The 25,743-nt window shown below is 45.5% G+C and overlaps 1 protein-coding gene across 1 annotated transcript in view; it reads left to right on the top strand.

Moving 5' to 3' along the window:
* The window catches only part of DNAH1 (dynein axonemal heavy chain 1), a 3,604,831-nt gene that overhangs the window by 642,582 nt on the left and 2,936,506 nt on the right, over positions 1-25,743 (top strand). The window contains exon 11 of the mRNA XM_069644003.1: positions 14,763-15,061. Coding sequence (XP_069500104.1) covers positions 14,763-15,061 — 299 coding nt within the window. The remainder of the gene's footprint in view (positions 1-14,762; positions 15,062-25,743) is intronic.

Genomic DNA, 25,743 nt, shown 5'->3' on the forward strand with positions numbered 1-25,743 from the left:
ATTTTCATGTGTGTGCTAACATATTTTTTAGATTCTTTTGCCTTTTAAAGCCGAATCTCGGTTTTGTGGGAGTGAAATCGGGCGTTTGTATCCTATTACAATTCTTCAAAATTGTCCTTCTTAAGATGTTACTTATAGGACTGAAAGGTATAATACAAGTCATTTTTTCTAGTCTGATTTTTTTCTGTGGGGCTAAACATGTGTTTCTTTGAATATGATGTGCTCGCTTCTGTGCGGTACGTACTGTGCTGGGTGAATTGCGGGCGTTGGATGTCGGTGTCTGACCCACACAGCATATGCCTTTACTGCCTTGGTGAATACCACGACATGCCGGATTGTGCATTGTGCCAATCAATGCACTGTAAGGCGCTTCGAGAACGTAAAACAAAACTTTTCACTTCCTTGACAATGAAAAAGGTGATAGGCAGACCCATTCAAAGTTCCCGGGTACAGACCACAGCTCCAAGGAACAGTCCCCTATCTGAAAGGACAAAAAGAAGAAGCATTGCAACAGGTTGAGATCACCTGGCGGTTCTTTGTGGCTTCACCCTTCTTAGTCTTCACCCCGCAAGCACCTTTTCCCACCCAATCGAATACTACAGAGTAATGGGAGGCTTTCCGAATGAAGATGCTGGACATCTTTGCCAAGCACCTGGCATCTGTGGTTTTGTCCCTGACGCCAGCAGTCACAGCATCGGTGCTCCAGTGCCAACACCTTGGGCTGAGCTAACGGATCCCACCTTGCTTAGTAGTGCTGGCAGGTACTCCGCAATGAGACGAAACAAGATCATGGCAAAGGGGCACACCATTCTGTCTTTGTACGACGCTCCCCTGCCTCATGGTCCTGGTCCAGCAGCGCTGTCAATGCCATCCGGTCCCAGAGTTACGAAAGAGTTCCTTCTGCTCCACAGAAGGACATCTGTCACAATTGGAGGACATTTATGACGAGGAAGGTGATTGTGTCCCTTTCAGGCTGGATCCTTTCCTCCCAAGGGGTGTGAGAAAATTCCCAGAGCAGTTCTATGAAGACCAGGGTGAGTGGTGGTCCTTGCAGCTGAATTGTAGAAGGCAAGTGGCCTGAACACCTCACCAGAGGTCTACATGATCCCTGCTGCCACTCCTTGGAAAGCCGCAGGAAGCTTTCCGGCGCCTAATGGCAAAAGTGGTTGTCGCCTTAGGGCTGTCGACCCCATCATATAAAAAGTTGCAGTACGATCTGACTGACATCCTGGATGAGAGTCCTTAAAAGGAGACTTTATTGCCTTTCAATCAGGGAGTAGAGGGGCCAGTGATGGAACTGTGGGCCCAGACCTGGCCAAGAAGCAGTGGCCAGCCCCTTATGACCCCTTGTTTCTTTCTGCCAATGCTTCCCCAGCATGTTTGGTGGTACAGGCCGCTAAAGTGAACCTTAAGACCACCTCTTTTCTGTCTTTGCCCCACACAGGGGAGAGCAAGAGATTGGACGCAATGGGGTAGGACGGTTTTCAGCTCTTAGAGTATTGGTCTCCGATGTGTCCCCACCTTTTACTCTTTGGCCACGTTTTCTTTTGGCCTGTGGTCAGTGATGGCTGAGGCGTCTGAGCACATCTCCGGGGGGAAGGATGCAGGAATGCTTTGAGGCCCTTATTAAGGATGGCAAGGAAGCCTCCTGCCAGATTTTGCAGTGTGGCCTGGACACCGCAGACTGCGTTGTAAGGACCATGGCCACCAGTACAGGATGGCTCAGGATGTTCGGTTTTGCTGCTGACGTCCAAGAGAAACTTCTGGACATGTCCTTAGATGGCATGAACTTGTTCGGCACCAAGCTCCACGAGACGCTCCAGAAATGTAAGGCGACCACCAAGTTGCTGGGGCTAGCAGTGCAGCAGCAGCGACCCGCTACCCTGTCGGGCAGGGATTTATTGCCCCTTCACTATTTATGTTCAGATAGGTAGAGGTCAAGCACCATTGGGAACGCAAGGACAATGTCGTACCTCTATGGGCAGGGGCCGGGGTGCACCTAAAGGAGGTGCTTCCACCTCCACTGTACTCTCTGCAAACCCTGGCATGAGGCCTCTCTGAAGTGGACTGCTGCCATTTGTCTTCTGTGAGAAGCAGGATATCCCCGTTTGGCGAGCAATGGAGAAATACCAACTTGGATACCTGGGCCTTACACGTCGAGCAGCAGGGATACTGCCTCCATTTTGCCTCTTGCCCTCCAGGCCCTCGCCTAACGGAGAATATCTGTCGGCTTCTGGCAAAAGGGCCATGGAAATAGTACTGTTCTGGAAACGAGGCAGGGGTTAGTACTCCACTTTCTGGTGCCGAAGGAGGACAGGGTCTTAGACCTATCCAGGATCTGCGGCTTCTGAACTATACTTGCGCAGAACAAGTTCAAGATGGTCACTCTGACACAGATCCTCCAGGCCCTGGACGTGAACAGCTGACTAGTTTCACTGGAACTCGTGGATGCCTCATTCCATGCGCCTATCCAGTATGTGAGGATGGCATGGTATCAAACAGTAAGACAGACACAAGTGATCACAATTCAAGAGTGTTTATTGAACTTCAATTGGGTTTGAAAAATACCTATCTAATCCTAAATCTAAAGATGGGAGCAAGCTACGACCATCAAATAATAACGCAGTCCTAGTCGAGTCTGTCAAAATAAAAGGGCCTATACTAATAAACATATTGCCAATCCTTACTTCTAAAATACAAATAGTGTGGGAAACCATTTTATGCAAAAGAAATATGTCAGGATATTCCAGCAGTTAACTACCCTTACCCACATTTTCATCACGGCACAAGGCGGCCCACTCGAGCTTAGCACACTCTCTGGCTTCTCTAGCACGACGAGGCAGTTCAAAACCTTAACATCAGGGCCTTCTGTGCCAAAGTCTCTTTGCCATTCAAAGGACCTCATTACAAACTTAGCGGTCTGGAAACCAGGGTGCCGGTAAGCTTACCGGGACTGTTGTTTCCAGACCGGTATATTACAGGTCTGCCTGCCGGTACCGGCGTACCCAACAGGTCTCACCACGGGGAACAGCAGCCACGGTAGGTAGACCAGTCACAGAAGCACCAGCACTGTTAGCAATGGTGCTGATGCTTCCATGTCCCCACTCACATAGTGTGACACCTGACTTTCCGTGCCGCTGTGGTTTTAATTTCCCAGTGGCACAGGGAAGTCAGGCACCAGTAAATATTTACGGATCCGGCAGCAACCCGCCGGTAGCACCTGCAGGGTTACCGCCGGACCCGTAATGAGGCCCAAAGTCTCTTCTTTCAGAGGGCAACACGACAAACATTCAATCTCAGGATCTCACATGTACAACTTCTCGGGTGATTTACTGTTCACCCCGGGCCTCCCTCCGCAGGGCTCAGACCAAATGTACCTACTTTTCCAAACGTTCTCTACTTTATCAAAATAGAAGACTTTCGACGGTGCCCAGGATTTTGCTCGACCCGTCGCAGGACCACTTTGATTCACAAGTACTTAATCTTATCCTGATATAACCTTTTCCTCACTTTTGCTTTTGCCACTTCTCAGCAGGATACCTTACAGAGACCTTCGATTGAGCCCCCGGCGGTGCCGGACCACTCTGTCAAAGATATTTTATCTTGCTTTTAAAGTTCAATCACTCATCAGCAGTTCAACTTTACTTGCATCTCTTATCACACGATTTTAACAATGTTTGTTTCACTGCTCGCCATACAGTGTTGCTGCTTGCAACCTTGGCTGAAACACAGACCGGTTTTGTATCAGTCTCCTCAAATCACCGGCAGGGCTGATTCACTGATGTTGCTTTGTTCTTTGAGCCACTGAGGGTACCACAGTAGTTGGCGCTTCTCCCTGCTTTGATTATTGACGCAGAAGGGCCGCGGGTATCTCCGACACACAATGCAGGAGTCTTCAGCCTGGTTTCCTTGTCTTACGGTTTCTATTCTCGAGGTTTCTGGAAAGTAACGGTTCCTTATCGAAAAGGTCAAGGGAACCTCCCTCCTTGCGATCCCCTTCTGTTTTGCCATATTTCTTCTCTTGTTCAGCTGCCGTCTCGAAACTCCTGTTTCCTTGTGTGCTTTGCCTTGCTCAGAGTGTGCTCTTGTGCTCCGTCTTTTATCCGTGTCGGGAAACTTAATGGAAGTCAGGTGTGTGTGATGGTCAGTAATTGTCTGACCTCGCCTGACCATTGTATTGGGACACGTCGGGTATACTGCTCAGGTGTTATTGTGTTTTCTCTCATAGCTGGCTCTGTGTGAAAAGGAGAGGGGGTGAGTTCCTAAATATCCTACCTGGTAGGATGGGGTAAAGTTGTTATAGCGAAGGGGATACCGTGTCTCACCATCCATTGTCCCACTCCCACTCCCAGAAGACCCCTCACCGAGGTGATCATCCTGCACTTGTCCACTCCCAGGAACTGGATCCAAAAGCGATGGCCATGTCCTGGCCACCAGGATGACCGATCCCCGGGGACTAGTGGGTAAGCAAGGCATAAATTAGTTTTCACAAATTGATTATCAGAGTTGGCTAATTACATTTTTTTGATTAGCAAACAGACCCATTTGGTTAGCAATTTTGTACTAATATTGTTAATGTCACCAGGCGTTATTTGTACGCAAGACATGAAATGAGCAACAATACAGCAGTTTTGCGCACTGCTGAAATAAGATATTAGAGGAGTCAGGCCTTGCAAGTTCTTTAAAATTCAGCTAGACGTGCAGTTCAGGTAACTTCGTTTTCCTATTCAACAAGAGAAATGCACTCCACCCATAGCAATGGAGGACAACAAATTAAAATGCGATTTGTGTACAGTTGTGCATGTCACTACAAACCCGCTTTGTTTGGCATACTGCTGCCACCCAGAGGCCAGCCATGCACAGTGAAACTTTTGTTTGACATTTACTGTAGACAAAGTAAATGTTACATAAAAGTTTTACTATAACACAAAGGGTATAATTTAAAGACCAACTTGGGTCAATCTTGCATTCCTACCGTAGATCAACAATCATGGTAACACACTATCACGGTTTAGGGAGAAAACATTCTACGGTGCAGAGACCTTGGCCTTGGAAGAAGGCATCGCCAGATCTCCTGACGACGCGAGTCGAGCATTTGAAGCTTGGAAGGCCCTTACATGTGCTCTGCTCCATCCCCCCAATGACGATAAACCCCCTTGAATAATCCTCTCCTATTGTACTGTTTGTTCCACCGATATAAGGTCCTTAGCCCCCCCTCTTGCGATACTTTTTCTTCTCTCTTCCCGTGAGCCCCCTTTCAAAACGATCTTGCTTGACCACCGGAGACTTTTGTTGTTCTTTTCTTCTTTTGTTTAAAACTTTAAGTTGTATTTGCTTCCGCTTGTTAATGGTTTGGCTTGCAATCACGATTGTTTACGTTGCAGGTGGCATCATTCCCACACTGCCCTTGTACCTATGATAAATACCATTAAAGATATTTAAAATAAAAATGGGGAGAAAACATTCTACTAAACATATTGTATATGTGTTATTTCACTAATACGTCATACACACTAAACAGGCTGTCCCTACTAGAAGAACACCCTGTCAAGCTTACCCTAGAGGTCGGGTGTTGCACTGCCTATCTAAAAGGGATAGAGTGGAGAAGCTTTCCCTATTCAAACTGTCACAATTAAAAAGCCAGTTCCAAGTAGGTGATAACAAACTGTATGGACATTCTACATTAGATAATATCCAATTCTGGGGTCTACTCGAGCTCTCAGTGCACTGTAACATATCCTTCTTTATTAGCCAGTGCATTGCCAGCTATTAGATGTCTCTGTAAACTTGAACTGGTATACAAACACACATGTACGGCTCCTTATCTATAGGGGCCTAAAAATGCAGGGAATCATCAGCAACAAGAGATCTGTAGTGGACCCGATGTGTCAATCAGGTCTTACTGAACTTGTGATGTCTGTGACAGGTTACTCAGTACACAGATCATCGATAGCATGAGACCAGCTCTTGCTGTAAAAGGTCGACCGGTTTCATATCCATAACAATTTAGGTCATCTTCATCAGGACGCAGTAGTGGTTCAAAATGATGGGGTCTTGGCTCCCCTATGAGCTGGTGATTGGGCCCACTGCAGTGCTTCTTTGTCCTAGGAAAAGGTGACAAAGACAGGGAGGAGGGGGTCACTATTTTGCCCCTTGAGGAACCATGCTAGTAAAATCACTATTCATATTATTGCAAGCGGTGTATGTATTTCTTCACCTAGTTTATAGAAATATAACATAGCCTAGGCAAAAAGGAACATTCTGTATTTCCAATCTTGTGCCTGGTCTCTTCAACACAAAAGGGGAGGGTGGGGCTGGGGCAGTGAAAAAGGGATGTCGGGAGTGCTCTGTGAGAGTGAACTTGCATACTAGCAGCACCATAAACATGCATGAGTGGTATTCCTTATATCCATACCGTGAGCCACGCATGCATTGCCTGAGTGGTATCTTACCACTGTTGCGTGGTGAGCCCTCAGTTGTGGGCTGTGCGTAATTCTATGTGCGGGCGTATACTGCCTTATGATCCTGTAGGTCAAAGGCGAAAGTGCAAATTCAAACCACCTGTCTGTATTTTACAGATGTCAAGAATAGTGCATTTAAGGGTGCTATATTTCATTTCGTTAGGCGCTTACTGGCAAAGAAGTATAATGTGCACACGTTCGTGTCTGTTGTAAAATCTTTGCTTCTATTTGCAAAAGGATCCCGCTTTCATATAGTAAGGCGAACCTCGAGGTTGGGCTGGCTACATTGCTCTGTGAGCCCTTCCCAAAGTAAGTAAAAAATAGGAAAAGGAAACGCGTTGGTACAAAGCAATTGTAAGGATGGGCATGCTCGTTTCTTTTCAATCCCTCATGGGACGCGTGCTTACCTTGGCTGTGCAGCGGTGTAATTCCAAATGCTGTGTCAGTTGCTTCGGTTGCGATGTTAGCTTTGTGGTAGGCATAGCCTACTGAAGTAGAAGAGCGGCTGGCGTGATAGCGCAGCTCTATGGTCCCAGTGCCATTTTGGCACTGGAGACGGTGGAGGCCATCTTTAGTCTGGCCCATTGTGGCAAGTGTATAAGAAGGTGCTGCCAGGGGGTAACATCGCAGAGTTGCCAAAAAAAAAGTATTTTATATATTAAATGCATGTCATGCCAGCTGTTCTCTTAAAGTGCACTGTATCTTTCTCAGTTCGGTTCCAGTGTTGCGAGTGATAAATAGTGACTAGTAATGCCTGTATGGATGTAACTGGGCAACCTGAAAATTATTCTAAGCATGTCAGGTGTTGTGTCGTGTATACAGGGTAATAAATAAGACCACATAGTGTGTAATAGTCTTGACTATGTGTAGATGTTATCAAAGCCCGGGGGTCTATCTGTTTTCAAAGACGGATCTAAAATCCCTGTTGTGGGCTTAGCAGGTAATATGATCTGCATGTGCGGTTGATACCTAAAAAAGCTCATACCCCACTAAGTGGGCACTATCTATGGATACCCGTGAAAAGGGCAACCTAGAGCGTTGTACAAGTCTGAGGACATGGCCTGTGAAGTAGTGCATGGCAATTCACTTTATCATGGTCACTGTGGGAGAACGGCCAATTCGTTCCATTGGATTTGTTCATTAAGACCTGCATTATGTGTATGGAGTCTAAATATCCAGTTTTGTTCCCTCCTAAGTAGGATGTTGTGATAGTTCCCACCCCGCTTGGGCAGTTGTATATTTTCTATGACTGTCCATTTAAATTCTTCCTGGCAATGTCCTGCTGTTATGAAGTGATTGACCAATGGAGCCGTTAGTTTTTTTGTCCCTAGACAAGATCAATGTTCAATCATTCGTTTCTTTATTGGTCTCATCGTCCTCCCCACATATTGCAATCTGCATGGGCATACTATCAGGTATATTACTCCTGCAGTATTGCAGTTGGTAAGATGGCGTTGTATCCAGGGAGTCTTCAGTCCCAAAACCCGACAAATCAATTGAAGAACCAAATTAATTCCATCATTGAAGAAGCAGAAGCTGAAGGACATATTAGCGCCAAGGAGGCAGCTTTCCTCACTCCACCGCATCCCCAAATACCGGCCTTTTACGCAACCCCTAAAATACATAAAGGGATAAATCCGACCCCGGGAAGACCTATAGTATCTGGGATACAATCAATTTTGGAACCCCTCTCACAGTTCGTTGATTATTTCATCAAAGAAGTACCAAAGATGAGAGCATACGTAAAGGATTCCATTCCAATGCTGAACCTACTGTACACTGTCCAATTTAATAAAGATACAGAATGGCTCGTCACCATGGATATCGAGTCATTCTATACTAAAATACCCCAACAAGCAACCTTATCCATGGTGAGACACCTATTGGAATCAGGGATTGAACTAAACAATACACCACCTGGCTGATAATACAATTGGCTGAAATAGCCCTTACAAGGAATGTTTTCATATGCAACAATGTCTACTGCCAACAGATTTCAGGGACGGCTATGGGCACGACCTTTGCCCCTAGCCTTGCCAACCTGTATGTCAACGCCTTCGAATGCGACTCCATCTATAATGATTCTAATCCTTTTCTAGACAAAATTAAACTCTGGAGAAGGTATATAGATGACGTCTTCCTGGTATTTACAGGCACCGAACAAGATCTCAAAGCATTTCATGCCTGGATCAACACACAGAATCCACATCTGAAATTTACTTTGGATTTTAGCAAAAAAATGATCAATTTTTTGGACCCGCACATCACCACTGTTGAAGAGAAACTGTGTTCCAAGGTGTACAAAAAAGAAACTGACAGGAATTCCCTGCTGACATATTCGAGTTATCACCCACAGGCACTTAAAGATAATTTGCCCTTTGGCCAAATTCTAGATATAGAAGACTGTGTACCCAAACAGCTGACTATGAAGCCCAAGGCAAACATTTGAAAGTACAACATGCCAATAGGGGATACCCGAGGAGAATTATTGACCCTACCTACAGGAGAGCACGCAATATCCACAGAAACACGACTTTACAACAGCATCTGAAACCACCCCGACATGACAACATCATGGCAGTCTAAAACTATTCCCCAATGGTCAACAAAATCAAAAGGGAAATAAAGACTCTGTGGCCAATCTTAAACACTGGACAACATACATTGGAAGAACCCAACTTTGCCCTTTAACGTAGAACCAACATAAGAGAAAAACTTGTAAAAACATCATGTGAAGTCAAAGATGTGGATCCCTCTACCATCTGGCAGAGCACCCCTCCGACCGGATACTCTCCATGTGGCGCTTGCTCTGTGTCCACAAACTGAACGGACAAAAGAAATCGATTTGGGACTGAAGACTCCCTGGATACAGCGCCATTTTACCAACTTCAATACTGCAGGAGTAATATACCTGATAGTATGCCTATGCAGATTGCAATATGTGGGGAGGACGATGAGACCCATAAAGAAACGAATGATTGAACATCGATCTTGTCTAAGGACAAAAAAACTAACGGCTCCATTGGTCAATCACTTCATAACAGCAGGACATTGCCTGGAAGAATTTAAATGGACAGTCATAGAAAAGATACAAATGCCGAAGCGGGGTGGGAACTATCACAACATCCTACTTAGGAGGGAACAAAACTGGATATTTAGACTCAATACACATAATTCAGGTCTTAATGAACAAATCCAATGGAATGAGTTGGCCGTTCTCCCACGGTGACCATGATAAAGTGAATAGCCATGAACTACTGCACAGGCCATGTCTTCCGACTGATACGACAGTCTAGGTTGCCCTTTTCACAGGTATCCATAGATACTGCCCACTTAGTGGGGTTTGAGCCTTTTTAGGTATCAACCGCACATGCAGATCATATCACCTGCTAAGCCCACAACATGGATTTTAGATCCGTCTTTGAAAACAGATAGACCCCCAGGCTTTGATAACATCTACACATAGTCAAGACTATTACACACTCTGTGGTCTTATTTATTACCCTGTACACACGACACAACACCTGACATGCTTAGAATAATTTTCACGTTGCCCAGTTACATCCATACAGGCATTACTATTTATCGCTTGCAACACTGGAACCTAACTGAGAAAGATACAGTGCACTTTAAGAGAACAGCTGGCATGACATGAATTTAATATATAAAATATATTTTTTTTGTTGGCAACTCCGCGATGTTACCACCTGGCGGCACCTCCTTATACACTTGCCACAATTGGCCTGACTAAAGATGGCCTCCACTGTCTCCAGTGCCAAAACGGAGCTGGGACCATCGAGCCGCGCTATCACCCCGGCCGCTCTTCCACTTCAGTAGGCTATGCCTACCACAAAGCTAACATCGCAACCGAAGCAACTGACACAGCGTTTGGAATTACACCGCTGCACAGCCACGGTAAGCCCGCGTCCCATGAGGGATTGAATAGAAACAAGCATGCCCATCCAGACAATTGCTTTGTACCAATGCGTTTCCTTTTCCTATTGTTTACTTACTTTAGGAAGGGCTCACAGAGCAATGTAGCCAGCCCAACCTCGAGGTTCGCCTTTCTATATGAAAGCGGGATCCTTTTGCAAATAGAAGCAAAGATTTGACAACAGACACAAACGTGTGCAAATTATACTTCCTTGCCGGTAAGCGCCTAACGAAATGAAATATAACGCCCTTAAATGCACTATTCTTGACATCTGTAAAATACAGACAGGTGGTTTGAATTTGCACTTTCGCCTTTGACCTACAGGATCGTAAGGCAGTATACGCCCGCACATAGAATTACGGACAGCCCACGACTGAGGGCTCACCATGCAACGGTGATAAGATACCACTCAGGCAATGCATGCGTGGCTCACGGTATGGATATAAGGAATACCACTCATACATGTTTATGGTGATACTAGTATGCGAGTTCACTCTCACAGAGCACGCCCGACATCCCTTTTTCACTGCCGCTGCCCCATTCTCCCCTTTTTATGTTCAAGAGACCAGGCACCATTCTCCCCTTTTTATGTTCAAGAGACCAGGCACAAGATTGGAAATACAAAAGGTTCCTTTTTTCCTAGGCTATCTGTTATATTTCTATAAACTAGGTGAAGAAATACATACACCGCTTGCAATAATATGCATAGTGATTTTACTAGCATGGTTCCGCAATGGGCAAAATAGTGACCCCCTCCTCCCTGTCTTTGTCACCTTTTCCTAGGACAAAGAATCATAAAGCAAAGGGAGCTCTGGAAGCTAACTACAGTGTTTGGTATTGCAATAGATCTGTAGATGTACAGATTGGATGGAACTATTGATCACTACTTTACGTAAGCATCTAGTTCGCTTTGTGTATTCATTATGTAAGAGGAAAGAAAGAGACTAAGCAGAGTGGATTGCGTGGCAGGCAGAGAACTGGGAAAACTAGATGGAATATTATAGTTTGTGGTCATCTCAATTTCAGGGTACCTGGTATAAAGCAACTGAGTGATAACGTAGAATGTCAAGTCGTATGAGTTCGCTCATGGATTGAGCTCCAGTTGCAACATATATGCAACCTGCAGGTTACAGAACTATGTTTTCCATCAAAAGCATTTGATCATTTGATCATGTGATCATGTACATTTAAAGTGTTCACACGTCAATGTGATGCATCTCCCCCAACAAAATGAAATATAGTTGATACAATGAAATTTAGATACACTAACCTAAACTTTGGAGGTGATGCAGTGTTTTACAGTATCAATACGCTAATCATGGATTATGTAACAACCTACATTTTAGGAATGGAATTGCATCATTGTCTTTTAAAAAAAATATATATATAAAGTTGACACATACTGGTCTTTACCAGACCGCATATAGAAAGCTTAATAAAAGTAGCTTCCCGATTATTTCTTACTTGAAAAAGAAATTCTTGCCTAGCACTCCCACACATGCCTTTGGCACTTGAGTGGAGGAGATAATTACTCCTGCACTTTCTCTCCATTAGGACTTGAAGTGAACAGAGAAAAGAGGGGGAAGAGAGCACAGAGGGCAAGAGAGGAATGCAGAGCGAGCTGTGCTTTCATTGAGGAGGGCAACCTAAATAGCTTTGCTATACAAGTGTAAAATTTGCTAGCAAACTGTCAGAATTGCATAGCAAATTGCTATGCAACACTGCTTATTTTATGCCTTGGTAAGACACCTTCTGGTTTCTCACAATAGGGAGCACAGGAAGTACCTGAGGTTCAAAGCAGAGAACTGTAATTTCCAGTTCAAAGTTCTGCCTTTTCTACTGTACCCATGGTTTTCACCAAGCTGCTAGCAGTAGTGGTGGCTCGCCTCAGGAGGGAGGGCATTTGTTTCTTTCCCTACCAGGACCAGCCAGAGTTATATCTAGCAGGGCATATCTGTACCTGAAGTGCAGCCTGTTTCACAGCTTGGGTTTCTCCCTGAGCTTCAATAACTCTCAGGTTTCGGTGACCCTGTCCCTCTGATTTATCGGTGCGGTCTTGGGCACTCACCTTGGTCAGGGTGTACAACCCAAGGACAGAGTGGCAAACATCTTCAAGATGGTACAGGTTTTCCAACCTCAAACTGCAGTTCCACCGTGGGCTTTTCTTTGCTTGCTGGGGTCTCATGGCATCATGATTCTTGGTAGTGCCAGAGGCCCGTCTGCACATGAGATCACTACGCTGACTTCTGATCTCATAGTGCTCACAGTTTCAGGAATTAACGTTGTCCTTGTGCTGCAATGGGGCTCTGTGAAGGGCAACCTCCTGAAGGGATCGCTTTTTCGTCAACCTTGGCCATAAGTGACTCTAGTCACAGATGTGTGCCTAAAGGGCTGTGGCACTCAATTGCTAGACCTTACAATGGGCAGACTGTGGTCCCCATCACAGTGCTGAAAGCACATCAATCTGCTGGAACCGAGGGCGATCAGGCTGTCCCAGGTCACTTTCCTCCCATCTGTGAATGGAAAGACGGTACTATTCCTGGCAAACAATACTGTAGCCATGCATTACTTCAACAAGAGTGTGGCCGTGGCCTCCTTGCCCCTCTGCAGAGAAGCAATACGATTGTGGTTCTTGACTCTGGATAAAAGAGTGTCTCTGATTGTGGCCCAGGAATTGAATGACCGTGGGGATTGTGAAAAAGGAGCCCAGCTCTGGGGTCCTCTTGAAGACCGAAATGGCCGCAAGATAACCCTTCACTGTTCCAATCTGCAGGTTAGTCTGGACCAAAGACAGCAGAAAATCCAACACAGAGTAAGTGGAGCAAGCAAAATGGTCCGGTTTCCACTCCCGACACAAAGCCGAAAACATTAGTTTTCCAGCAGAGAAAAGCACATCCAGATCACCCTCTGACAAATCCCATTCTGATTTACCTCAGCCTTTCAGCATTAGGAGGGAAGGTCTGTTCTCTATGGCAGATGCCAGGGAGGGCAGATGGCCATGTCTAGCAACTCTGAGTACCACATTCTCTGGGCCCAGTTAGGAGCAATCAAGATCATCGTGGACCCAAACAGCTGCAGTCTCCTGAGAACTAGCGGAATGACAGGGATCGGTGGGAATGCAAAGGGTAGGTTCAAGTCAGATTTGTCCAATAGGTTTCCCTCGTGCCGGTTTGTTGTTCCGCCATGGGATTTCAGTTAGTGTTTTTGAAGTATGCTCCATTTGAGCCCCTTCTTTCTTGTTCTTTAAGACTGCTCAACCTTAAGGTGATTTTCCTGGTTGCCAACACTATCACTAGACGGGTGTGTGAGCTCCAGGTTCTGTCTGTTAATCCTCCCTACTTGGTTTTCTCCAAGGAAAGGCGACATTGAGAGTTAAACCGTCCTTTTTTTCCTAGGTGGTCTCTGATTTCAAACTCTCTAAAAATATCCATCTACCTGTCTTCTTTCCTCCACCTGATCTTTCCAAGGAAGAGGAGCTTTCCATCGGCTGGATCTGTGCAGGCCCGATAGCTCTACGTCTCTTAGACAAGGGAGAATAGGACTTATGACCAACTTTTAATGGGAACGTGGCAGGGCTGTTATCAAACAGATCCTGTCTCGATGGATCATTCTCTGCAACTTGGAATGCTATGATCTGGTCAGCAAGGAGGCCCCTGAAGGTCTTGGGGATTACTCCAACAGATGTTGGGCCACCACCTTGGCTCTGCAACGCAGAGTTCCTGGTCTGGATATTTGCCAAGTGGCCCCATGGGCTTCTTGGCACATGTTTGCTAAGCATTACTGCTTGGATTCTATGTCTGGTCAGGACGCTTGTTTTGGCAGAGCTGTTCTTCAGAGTTTTCTGGTTTAAGTGGTGTCTTTGCTGCCCTCCCACCTCCTGGTCATTGTACTGCTTTGGGAGTCTATCATAGACACGGAATTTGTGGGAGGAAGGAGTCCATTGGAAGAACAAATTGATTACTTTCGGTTATGTTCTTTCTGATGGACGTTCCTCCCACAAATTAATTATTGCCCTCCCTACCTTGCCCTCTTAGGGTCGCTAGTACACCTTATTTCTGTGGTCCCTCTATATATACCGGCCCCAATGTCATGTCTTCTGGTGCATGCATGTAGAGTCCTCGGAAAGAACCGACGCAGAGCCGCACTGCGCCTCTGGGCAGCGGAAAATATTTCAGAAGTGCAGCTGATGCTGGGAAATAGATATCATAGATGAGGAATCCGTGGGATGAACGTCCATGAGAAAGAACATCACCGAAGAGAAGTAATTTGTTCAAAATATAATTAACCTTTTCCTTAATGCGATTTTACTTGACAATGAAATTACCTGTACCTTAATAATGTTGTACCATTTTTTTCACCTATTTCAGGTTCAATTGTTCCTAAAGGATAGTTGGATCAGCACACTTAAGAATGCGGTGCGCAGTAGCCTGAGAGACGTGGGCAAAGGCGCATTCAATCTGCATGAAACCTCCTGGGAAGTCTACTGCATGTCCAAGCTGCGCAAGCTAATGGAGCTCATCAAGTTTACCCTGCAGGACTCGCTCCGTTTCCTTGTTCAGGATTCGCTTGTCAGCTTCACCCAGTTCATCTTAGATGGCTGCTACAGTGTCCTAGATTGCACAGAAGACATGGCCTGGGGAGGGGACCTTGTGAACAGCCCTTACAAGTAGGTATTTGAGGATGGGAACTGGCAAGCTTTAAAGTCCAGCAATGTTCAGTGCTTTAGGAGTCAGTAGGAACAGTTTAAATCAATACATGCTAGCACATGAATAAGCAAAGCAGAGAATAACATAGATTCTGAAAGGTTTCATTTTTTAAAGTTTGCATTGATAGTAGGCAAGTCGTGTTATAATAAACACTTATGCATTATTTGCTAACCAAACAGAAGGCTTGTAATCATATTACTGCTACATCCTGGATGTCTACTGTTCCCAGCCTTTGCATATCCCGCCATCTAGAGACTGAACTGCAAGTGACTTTGCAAGTCTTGTATGGTCAAGTATACCTTCTACAGCTCCCTCACTGGGAGTTGGCACAGCGGTTGGGAGACGCAAGGAATGAGGAGGATAAAAGAATGGGAGTGTGACTATGAAGGTACATGTGCAAAAACAGAGGAATGAATCTGCAGGCTAAACTTAGTATGCAATCAATGTAAAGAGTACATTCCTGTGCTCGTCATTGTTGGTGTTAAAGGAGGGATTCCCTCAAGTGTAAAATGTTTGATTATATATTGATTATATTTTACTTTGGGTGGATCTTACATTACATATAGTGATATTAATATCTGCGTACCGCAGCCACCATCTTGCTAAAATCTAATTCGATGTGCTTTAGCCCTTAATTTCAAGTGCCCTGGCAGCAATACATCATAACAAGTGCCCCTCTATGTGACATCAGCGGTCGCAAATGCTATGCATCACCTCTTGTCATGACGTTGGTGTATGTTGGAAAAACACGTCCTCTGTATGATTTTACAAAATCACGTTTCCGCATGCAAAACCCACATAAAATAGAAAGAGAGATGAGGAAAGAGAAAGAGACAGAAATAGATGTAGATATATTTTGAATGGATTGTGTCCTCCCACGTACTCCTCATCTTTGATATACTCTGATATCATGCTTGCAGCTCTGAAACATTTCATAGCATCACCGACTTCATGTCCCCTGAAGGCCTCCGTCTGTCTCAAGTCGGCATCAGTATAAATGTCACGCACGGTGCCTGTTGCTTCAGTACGTTTTTCCGCACAACTGCTCAAAACGGTTCACTCGCCTTGGTGTGTCTTTGTTGCATAGTTCAAATCCTTTGTCAAAGTATGTCGTCTTCTACCCCGAAAATGGAATTCAAGAGATGTGCTGATTTGTTAGATATGATTTTCATATTAGTGATGCATCTTCCTGACCTGTGTCAACCCCAGAACCTTTTACTTGGACTTGTTAATTATTTTACCTTGTCCCTAGGTGAGTGGTAACCTTTTTATCTTCTTGTTGGGGAGAATTCTCATTCTATGGCTAATTTCCCTTACCTAGTGAGTCCCCCAGCAACTTTGCTGGATTTCTGGAGTTTGTTTTTCCACTTAGTAAGAGTGTACCCCTTTTTCCCACTCTTACTTGTGTTTTGCCATGTGTATTTCATCTGTTTTTGTGATTGTGGACTCTGGAGTACACCACTTCAGTAGCCCCCTTCTTTTGTGTGTTACACAGCACCTTCAGTGCAGTAAGACAGGGTTGTCTTTTAGAGTTCCCACCGACTCCATTTCTGAGGCTGACTACTGTCCCCCAGAAGAGGGTAAAGTTGCCATTAACTTTACTTAGTCATTTAACCACAGATCCAGTACACCCCATTTTACATGGAGTACTGGAAAAGGTTAATCCTTAGCCCTTTTTATCTGTACCTCCTAGAGCATTGTTTCGCTCTTTTAACATTTAGACTTGGCTGGTGGCAGTGGTATCTTACCTAACTTTTCTACCACGATTATACTATATAAACGTGGTATTGTTTTAGGCTATTATATTAGCCTCAAACTTAAACCCGCTTGACCAAATACTTTTTCTTTTGGCTCCGTTCGGGTTTATTCGCCATTTCGTTTTGTTAAAGTCCTTCTTGTGTTTTGCTTTGCACGGCAAACCAGGTTTGCCTTCTTTGTTCACTGTCTTTTGGCGGGCTTCTGCCAAGAAGCCCTCCTCTAGGCACCTGGGTGTCTAGGTGGGCTGAATGTGAGGGAGGGGTGTAGTCACCCCCCCTGCACAGGGTATCCTAGGAAACTCAAGTCGCACTTTGCCATGATTGGCTGAGGTGGTTGTCCGGGCTGGACAACCCCCCTGCTGCGTGATTGACAGCCAGGCTGTGGGAATGGGGGATTTTCGCATAAAAGGCAGGTCTCTTGGGCTAGAAGTCAGTCGCCACTGGAACTACAAGGAACCGAAGAGAAACTGAGAAGAAGACGACTGCTGCAACTATCCCGTCCCGGTGAAGCCCTGCTGCAGTCTTGAGCTAGCTACTCTTCGACGACCAGAGAAGATCCAGTCTGGAGTCTTCTTCCCTTGAGCTTGGTGGGGTTAACCAGCTCATCTTCTACAGCACGAGGATCCTCTTCGTGGTCGAAATCGCTGCACGCTGCTGTAGTGGTCCGGATAGCCTTTACATTTTGTATAAGTGAGCCAGCGCACCCCACCTTATGTGGAGTGCTGGAGGATACAGTGTATCCCCTTTCTTACTTAACTGGTAAAATTTTTGTTACAATTGCGAGTTTACATGAATGGCGGGTGTTAGTGGTTTTACCTTTGACTTTTAGTAATTTGAAGAACCTCTCCTGTTTTTAAGGAGCGCACCCTTTATTTACCGTCGCTGCTGCCGGCTTCAGCCCTGTGTGGTGCAAACCCCTCCAGACGTCCTCCTTCGGATCGAAGCTCCAGGAACCGTGGGTCTGCAGGAAACTACCAGGAACAACTGCCGTGGAACCTGCTTCTTCATTGAATAAGCTACTGTGTTCTGCTCGAGGAATTAGGGTGAATCCCTTTTCTTCACCTCCAAGGCTTGCACTTGTCTTCCCTCCTACTTATAACTTTTGCTTCCTCTGTTGACAATGTCTAAGTACTCCTGGCTACGTTGAATCGTGAACTATCCGACTGTGTGATCCTCGACAACAGGAACCCGGTTCCACTTGACACTGGCTCTGGCCTATTGACTCTTGAATTTCTGTCTAAGAGTGTTCTCTGGTTCTGCCTGCCTTGACAAAAGTATTGCCTATGATTTTTGCCCCCAACTCACTCTGGGTATCTCAGGTGCTAAGTGTGTTTTTGCCCCGGTAACATTTCTTGCCGCGGATACGCGTTTCTTTAGTAAGACCGAACTGTCATTACTGTCAAAAAGTGATTGCAAGTGTATTCCCGGTAACGTCTTTTGTTTCACAACACCGGTCTGCTAAAACACAGGGTACTTACCTTGAAGTATACCGTACAAAGTGAATTGGTTAGTTGTAGTATATTTTACGTGTGGTTTTTTAATTAATAGAAGTGTTGTGTTTATAACAAATGGTTTAAAAATAAATGAACTTATATTTTTTACCTGAAACCTTGAGTCAGTGTTTGCTTGAGTCACAGTAATTGTGTTCCCTTTGTGTAATCTCTGGAACTGCTCATATACTCTTGAGATAAGCCTGGCTGCTCCACTACTGCTACCACTTTAACATAGTAGTACAGGCTTGTACCAAAGGTAAAACTTGTATTGCCACCTGTAGTCTTAATTGTGTGTAGTGGTCCCTAAGGGCACTGCACAGGATTCTGCCTAACACTTCTCACCTAGTCCTTTACTCTTTTTATGGGTGGCCTTTTTATGTCTCTCGATGGTGTATGGTTGGAGTTATAGTTTACTATAACTTTTGGGCTTAGGCTGGGTTGCCCCTTAGGGCTCCCCTGGTAATTTCTCTTTCGTGTACTTGGGTGATCTACTGTTCCCAAGTAGTAAAGAGGGACTTCCATCCCCTTTACATTTTGTATAAGTGAGCCAGCGCACCCCACCTTATGTGGAGTGCTGGAGGATACAGTGTATCCCCTTTCTTACTTAACTGGTAACATTTTTGTTACAATTGCGAGTTTACATGAATGGCTGGTGTTAGTGGTTTTACCTTTGACTTTTAGTAATTTTTAGTGCAGGCTGTTAACTCAGCCTCGGGAATGCACAGAAGGCACACCATTTTGTTGAAATGGTGGGCTCCTTTTTTTGCCATTTCTTGTGTGCTTGCTCTGAGGTCCTCCCCTGCCATTCTAGGCAGGAACAACCTCGGTGGAAATGTCTTTGGCGGGAATCCTTTGGATTACCCGCCCTGGCTCCAGAGTGGCTGATAAGGCAGGAAGCGAGGTAGGAGTCCAACACTCAGCAGCACTTTGTCTTTCACCTTGTTTGAAAGGGACAAACTCCCAGTGGGGGGGAGGGGTGGCTGGCTGTCCTGATTGAACAGCCAGACCGCCACTTGCTGTAAAGTGCAGGGAGGGATTGCAGAAGTTGTGCTGTAGTTCCTGATAAATACTCCGAACCTGGAAACTGTGAAAAAACGATCACTGAAGCTGAAACTGAAAAGGAAGATGAAGAAAAGATGGCTGTAGCGATTTCCAGCGACCGGAGAGCCTGCTGTTTCCCTTCCTTCCAAGCGACCTGGGGATCCCGAAAAGGACAACCCTAACCCAGACCCCGGTGAGACCCACTAGACTCAAGAAGACCTGCATTTTGAGCCATCATTTTGTGTGCTGCGACCTTGCCGGGCTGCAATACCCCAATACCATAGGACTTTGAGTCATAATGCGGTGCACAGCCTTCTGATGTCCAAATCGTGCTGAAACTTTGGTGGCATACTGCTGGACCTTTAATCCTTAAAGTCCCCTCACCAGAGTTCTGGACCAGATTAGCGACGGGAATTTGACCAGCGATATTCAGTCTTCTTGTGGCTCCTGAAAGGGGCACCAAAACCATAGAACCTCATCCAGCCATGAGGAAACCCTTGTATGGAGTCTTCCCTGTTGATCCCTGCTGCAAATTCCCTTCCAGTGTCCTATCTTCAGTCTTCATGACAAGGAATTCATCGACCAGATCTTTGGCTGCAGATCCTGAAGACATCCAGCTGCAAACTCCTCTTCAGTGCTGAGGTACTGTGTTGGCTGGGGTGGTACTTACCTTAAGCCCTTTGTGATTTCTGTGAACCATTGGGGGTGATTCATGTGATTGGGAGTTCTCTCATCCAGTTCACCCAAACCTAATGCTTGGGAATCCCTCTAGGGTGTCTTCTCTGAAGTCCCTGGAACCTTTCTGCAACTCTAAAGTAAAATACTTAATTGTTTGAACAGCTTTGCTCAGGAACTCTGACTTTTACCACATCTGTGCATATCCTGACCTGTCTGTTGGCCACTAGAGACTAGTGACCCCCTCCTGCCACTGAGAACACGCATGCTCCAAGAATAGGGAAGGACTTATAAGGTTTGGGCTTTTTGCCTAGAAAATGTAACAAGTGTTTAAAAGTACTTGCTTGTGAAAGAGTTGGCTTGGTAACTGTCACTCTGAAAAAGAATCAGTACCAAAGATCTTACCTTTTGAATGTGTTTTGCCATTTTTAAAAGTATACATAGGGTTACATTTACTTGCCTGTGAATTGGTTGCTCCTCTTCCCAAATGTACTGCTGTTGGCTTCACCTAACTATTTATTTCAGAAAATAAGTGCATACATTTACCAACTGGGTCTTGCTTACCCTGACCTGCTGTATAGCCTGTCTAGAATATGTCTGCCTTGGGTGTTACTTACCTTGAATAGGTGTGTACCATTCTTAATAAGTGTACTGTGGGTTTTGCTAAACTTGGTCTGCCTTGTGCCATCCTAAAATAGCATTAAAAGTTATTGCTTACCTTAGTCTGTGTTGCATTAATCTGAAAAGCAACTATAATAGTCTCGGGCGGATAGCTCAGGTGCAGTGCGCTCGCCTTGGAAGCAAGACGACGCGGAGCAACACAGGTTCGATTCCCAGGTCCACGCTTAGAAACCTCTGGGTATCAAGCGCGTTATAAATAACCAATTATGATATAATATTACAACATTAGGTCTCAATCACCTAGTATAACTGAGGGTTATCCTGAATGTAGTTCTGGGTTTATGCTGTTCCGTGAATTTGTGTTCCACAATTCAGAAAAGTATCCTGGTAACAGGGCTGGTTTACTAAGTGATTTTCTTAACTGAGTGTCACTGCATGACTGACAGGGTTTCCTACCCTTGTGTAACTGAAAGTAATCTAAAGGTTACGTGTGGTTTTACTCCCTCTGAATAGGTGTGTTCTATTCTAAATATGTATGATTAGGACTGACTTACCTAGAATTATTGTTTGGATTCTGAACTAGTTCTTTGCTTTGGTCTGTGTACCTTAAAGCATTGAGTTGTGTTTTTATATTGTGTTTATAACTCTCTGACAAAGTACTTACCCACCAAGATTTACTTTGGCTTATTTGTACTTATAATAAAGCTGTATGTTTTATAATACTTCTGGGTTTAAGTGTTTCTTTGCTACTGTTTTTTTGAACTTTCGTACAGGCCTCTCTTTCCCTCCTAAGATAAACCTGGCTGCTCTGTCTATGCTACCAAATACTCAAGTGGTACAGCCTTATATTAAGAGTGGAGTTTTGTACTGTCTCAGTTGTATGGTTTTACTGATCCCATAGTTGTACTTCAGAAAAACTGTCCTAACACAGTTCTAAAATGTCCATAACTGACCCTCATCAGGTATGTCTGTGGTGTTTGGGGTCAGGCTCTCCCCTAAATCTCCATCGGTCACTTCTTCGAAGGCCAAATCGCCTGAAGATCAGAGATTGAGGGATGTTTCTCCTCACCGATCCAAGTGGCATGGCAAACATGCTAAACGATCAAGATTGCAGTCTCAACGCTCTTCTTCATCTTCATCGAGAAGATCTAGGAAAAGGCGTCATTCCCCCAAATCGACCTCATCGGATACCCCGCCCGAGGGAAAATTGATGAGCTTCCTGAGGGCTGACAGGGAGTCATTGAAAGCTGCTGTTCGCACACTCAATAGCCCATACAGCAAGGCATCCGGTGCTTCAAAACCACTTTGAAAAATCTAACCCACATGTCGGTGATGGGAGGCAGAATAACCCAGCATCTGGAAGAGTGGCAAAGTATTACTACAGATGCTTGGGCTCTACAGACAGTTCCGACGGGCACTGCCACCCTTTTCTGAAAAGGCCCCTGAACTGTCCCCAAGAGACCAGTTCATGAAAGTACCATATCCGCTCCTTTTACAGGAAGTTCTAACCCTGTTAGAGAAAGGTCCAATGGAACCAGTACCTGCAGCCGAAATAAATCAAGGCTGGTACTCTCCTTATTTTCTGATTCCGAAAAAGGACGGATGGTCACTCTCTCGCAGATCGTCCAGGCCCTTCAGGTCCAGGATTGCATGGTGTCATTGGATCTACAGGAATCTTATTTCCATGTGCCTATCCTTCAAAAGCACAGGATGTACCTGATATTCGACATTGGCAGCTTTCCTGATCTGTTTCGAGCACTGCCTTTCGGGCTCACCTCCTCCCTGAGGGTCTTCACCAAGTTAATGGCGGTGTTGCAGCAAATCTGAGGAGGGGATGAATTCACATCTGTCCCTACCTGGACGATTGGCTGATCAGAGCTTGTTCTCGCAAACAGGCTCTAGAACATCTGGACAGCACCTGCCACTCTCTCCACAGACTGAGCTTCTCCCTCAATTTCAAGAAATCCCACGTTACACTTTCCCAGAAGCTGCAATTCATTGGTGCAGTCCTGGACTCTTCCTTGGGAAAGGTTTGCCACCCGAGGTAAGGGCTCTTCACATATCACAGATGGTAACTATGTTTCAGAGTGTCCCAAGTCTTCCGGGCTTCGATTTTCCGAAGTTGCTCGGCCTCATGGCATCATGAATTTTTCTGGTGCCAAAGGCCTGCCTGAGGATGTGATCCCTCCAGTGGGCCCTCAGACACCCAATGGCCACAGTTCTCCAGCAGGATGACGGATCTAGTCCAGATCCCGAGAAAGGTCGCACAGGATCTCCTGTGGTGGGCCTACAAGGAGAATGTGTTGAAAGGGGAACCTTTTTGGCAACCATGGCCAGAGATTAGGGTGATGGCAGACGCCTCCTTCTTCAGCTGGGGGGGGGGACACACATCAACGACTGACGATCAGCAGACGCTGGTCTCTGTTAGAATTGTGAGACCGGCATGGTATCAAGAGAGAGAGACAGACTCAAAAGCAACAGTTGAAAACCTTTATTGAAAGACTTTGTTGGGTTGGTGTAATACCTAGCTGGCCCTAACTCTAAGTTCCCTCAACTGATGTTTCTAAGAGCCGTAAATGTCCGTAAGTCAAAAACCAAAATCTGCCTGTCACAACCTATGCTTGCCCTCATTCTTGGACAGAATGTGCTGTGGGGTCTTTTTAAAGTAAAAATGGTGGCTCAAAAAAATAAATGTAAACCAAGACCGGTTTCAGGTAGCCTTACCATCAGGTCTAGTTCTGCCAGTTTAAAAAAATAGTTCAACTCAAAAGGGTTGGCCTTGGAACCTTCCACGTAGGGCTCTTGCAGCAAGTCAATAAAGTTCCCAATGTCTCTGGGTCTCTTGGGGTTCCCTTCCCCAAAGTTCGATCCGTCCAGTTCCAAAACAAAAAAACACTGGGCCTCATGAGTGTGGCGGTCACGAAACAAGGGTGCCGGCAAGCTCACCGGCACCCTTGTTTCCAGTCCACCACACTCCGAGTCTGCCTGGCCGGGCTGCTGCGCCCGACAGGTCTGACCTGCCGGGCGCAGGGGGCCCGTTAAGCAGACTCATCATGGAAGCACTGGCACTGTTAGCAACGGTGCCGGTGCTTCTGTGAACCCATTGGGACTAACATTTTCCAGCACCTAGCTTCCCGGTCCGCTGGGACTTGTAATGTAAAATGTTACGAGTCCGGCAGCAACCCACCGGAAGCACCGGCAGGGTTACCTCTGGACTCGTAATGAGGTCCACTGTCTGTTAGGACTCTCTGGGTTTCAACACATTGGGCCTCATCATAATTTGGGTGGTAAATACACCAGGATATTGCCCAATGGTAATCGCCCAACCATAATAGCGTTACCGCAACTTGGTCTGGCACAACTAGCGCCGGTTCCTGAGTTGCCAGGGTTGGGAAGTCCCCATTCCCTTTGGGGCCATTGGACCCAATGGGACATTTTGAGTGCCGCAAATGGGCGGAAACTCGACAGATTTACCTCCAGCTGAAAGCTGTAGGTAAAGCTGGGTGAATTTCTGCCCAACTCATCGGTTTTTACCGCTCTGCCCAACCTATGATGAGGCCCATAGTCATTTCATGTGGCAGTGTCAGAGACGTTCGTGCCGTGCTTGTGCTCCTCCCCTGCATGACCATTCTGACTTCTGACCCCTCTCTTTACACTTTGTTTGTTTCTTTTTTCTGACACCTTTTTCCTCTGGTGCCTTTTTCCAATCTGCTCTTGTTTCCCTTTCACCTTTCTTTCCACTTTGCTGTGCACACTTGCACCTCCTTTCCCTTTATTGTTCCTCTTTCACACTTCTCTTGCTTAGCCGTGCCCCTGGCACACTCTTCTCACTCAACCATGCACCGTTGCACCATCCTTTTCTACTTTTGGGTCTCGTACTCTTTCCTGGTTTCGGGTCACTTACACCCTACCCTCTCTTTGCTGTCTGCTCCCTTTAAATGTACTCTTTCTGCCTTTCTCTGTCTTTGCACTACCAGTGCACTGTTTCTCATTCTTTCTGCTTTCCGATTAAATGTTGGTCATCCTGTCTCAATTTAGAGAGCCTGTTAATATAAAAACATCATGCTCACCTAGGATCCAGTCTCTGGAGTGTTTCCTCCTCTTTAGATCGATGAGGAGGGGGATAGAAAGCAGGCAAAACCTTTGGTAGAAACAAGGGACGTACCCTCAAAACTACTTTGTCTTTTATAAAAGACTAGCTGGGGTACTCGGCGTTGCACGTGTACTGATCGAGTGGTGTCTCATGTGCCCTTGAGGATGTTGCTCTTGTCCTCTTGTTGGCAAGTCTTGCTTCAGTTTGCTCTGGCATCTCATTTGTCCTGGAGAAAGTTGCTCTTGTCCTCTGGTGGTCAAGTCGTGCTGCTGTTTGTTGTTGTGTTTCAGAAGATCTTGATAATGATTGTCGCTTTTCATCAGATGGCACTTTTCCAAGTGATGTTCGTTTTTTGTGCAGCATTTCGTTACTCAATGTTTCAGCACATTTGAGAAAATGTCTAAGAAAGATTGATTGTGCTCTCCTTGATAATGAGCTTAAGTAAACTGTAACCTTGCCAGTTCCCAAATTTGGAGTGGCGTGAGAAAAAAAAGTTACATTATTTTTCTTTCAAAAACCTACTATCTTGCCCCGGACAAAAGAGGAATCCATGCAAAATTTGGTAGACGTGGGTTCAACGGTGTGGATTTGTATAGCTGGACAAACATACACACATACATACATTCAGCTTTATATATAAAGACTATAAAAGGTGATTTGGGGGACAAAGCTTGAAGCTCGCTAACTCTGTTCTTGACAGCCATTACCTCTGCTCGCACAGTTTTCAAGGAAAGCATCTTAAGAGGACAGGAATGAAATGGTTCAAATGGAGCATCCATCAGGAAGCTTAAGACAAGGTTGAGGTTCCATACCAGAACAATGACGTTTCTCACATAATGGTCAAGTTTTTCTCATCTTGAAGACTGCTGTGCTAGTGAGAGGAAAAACATGAACTGAGGCAACGGACGTGGTGCATGTCAATTTTACCAACCTCATAATCGAGAGGGATGGAGGCCTTCGAG

Source organism: Ambystoma mexicanum, chromosome 2p, assembly GCF_040938575.1.
Source record: "Ambystoma mexicanum isolate Mex_15411 chromosome 2p, UKY_AmexF1_1, whole genome shotgun sequence".
NCBI classification, from domain to species: domain Eukaryota; kingdom Metazoa; phylum Chordata; class Amphibia; order Caudata; family Ambystomatidae; genus Ambystoma; species Ambystoma mexicanum.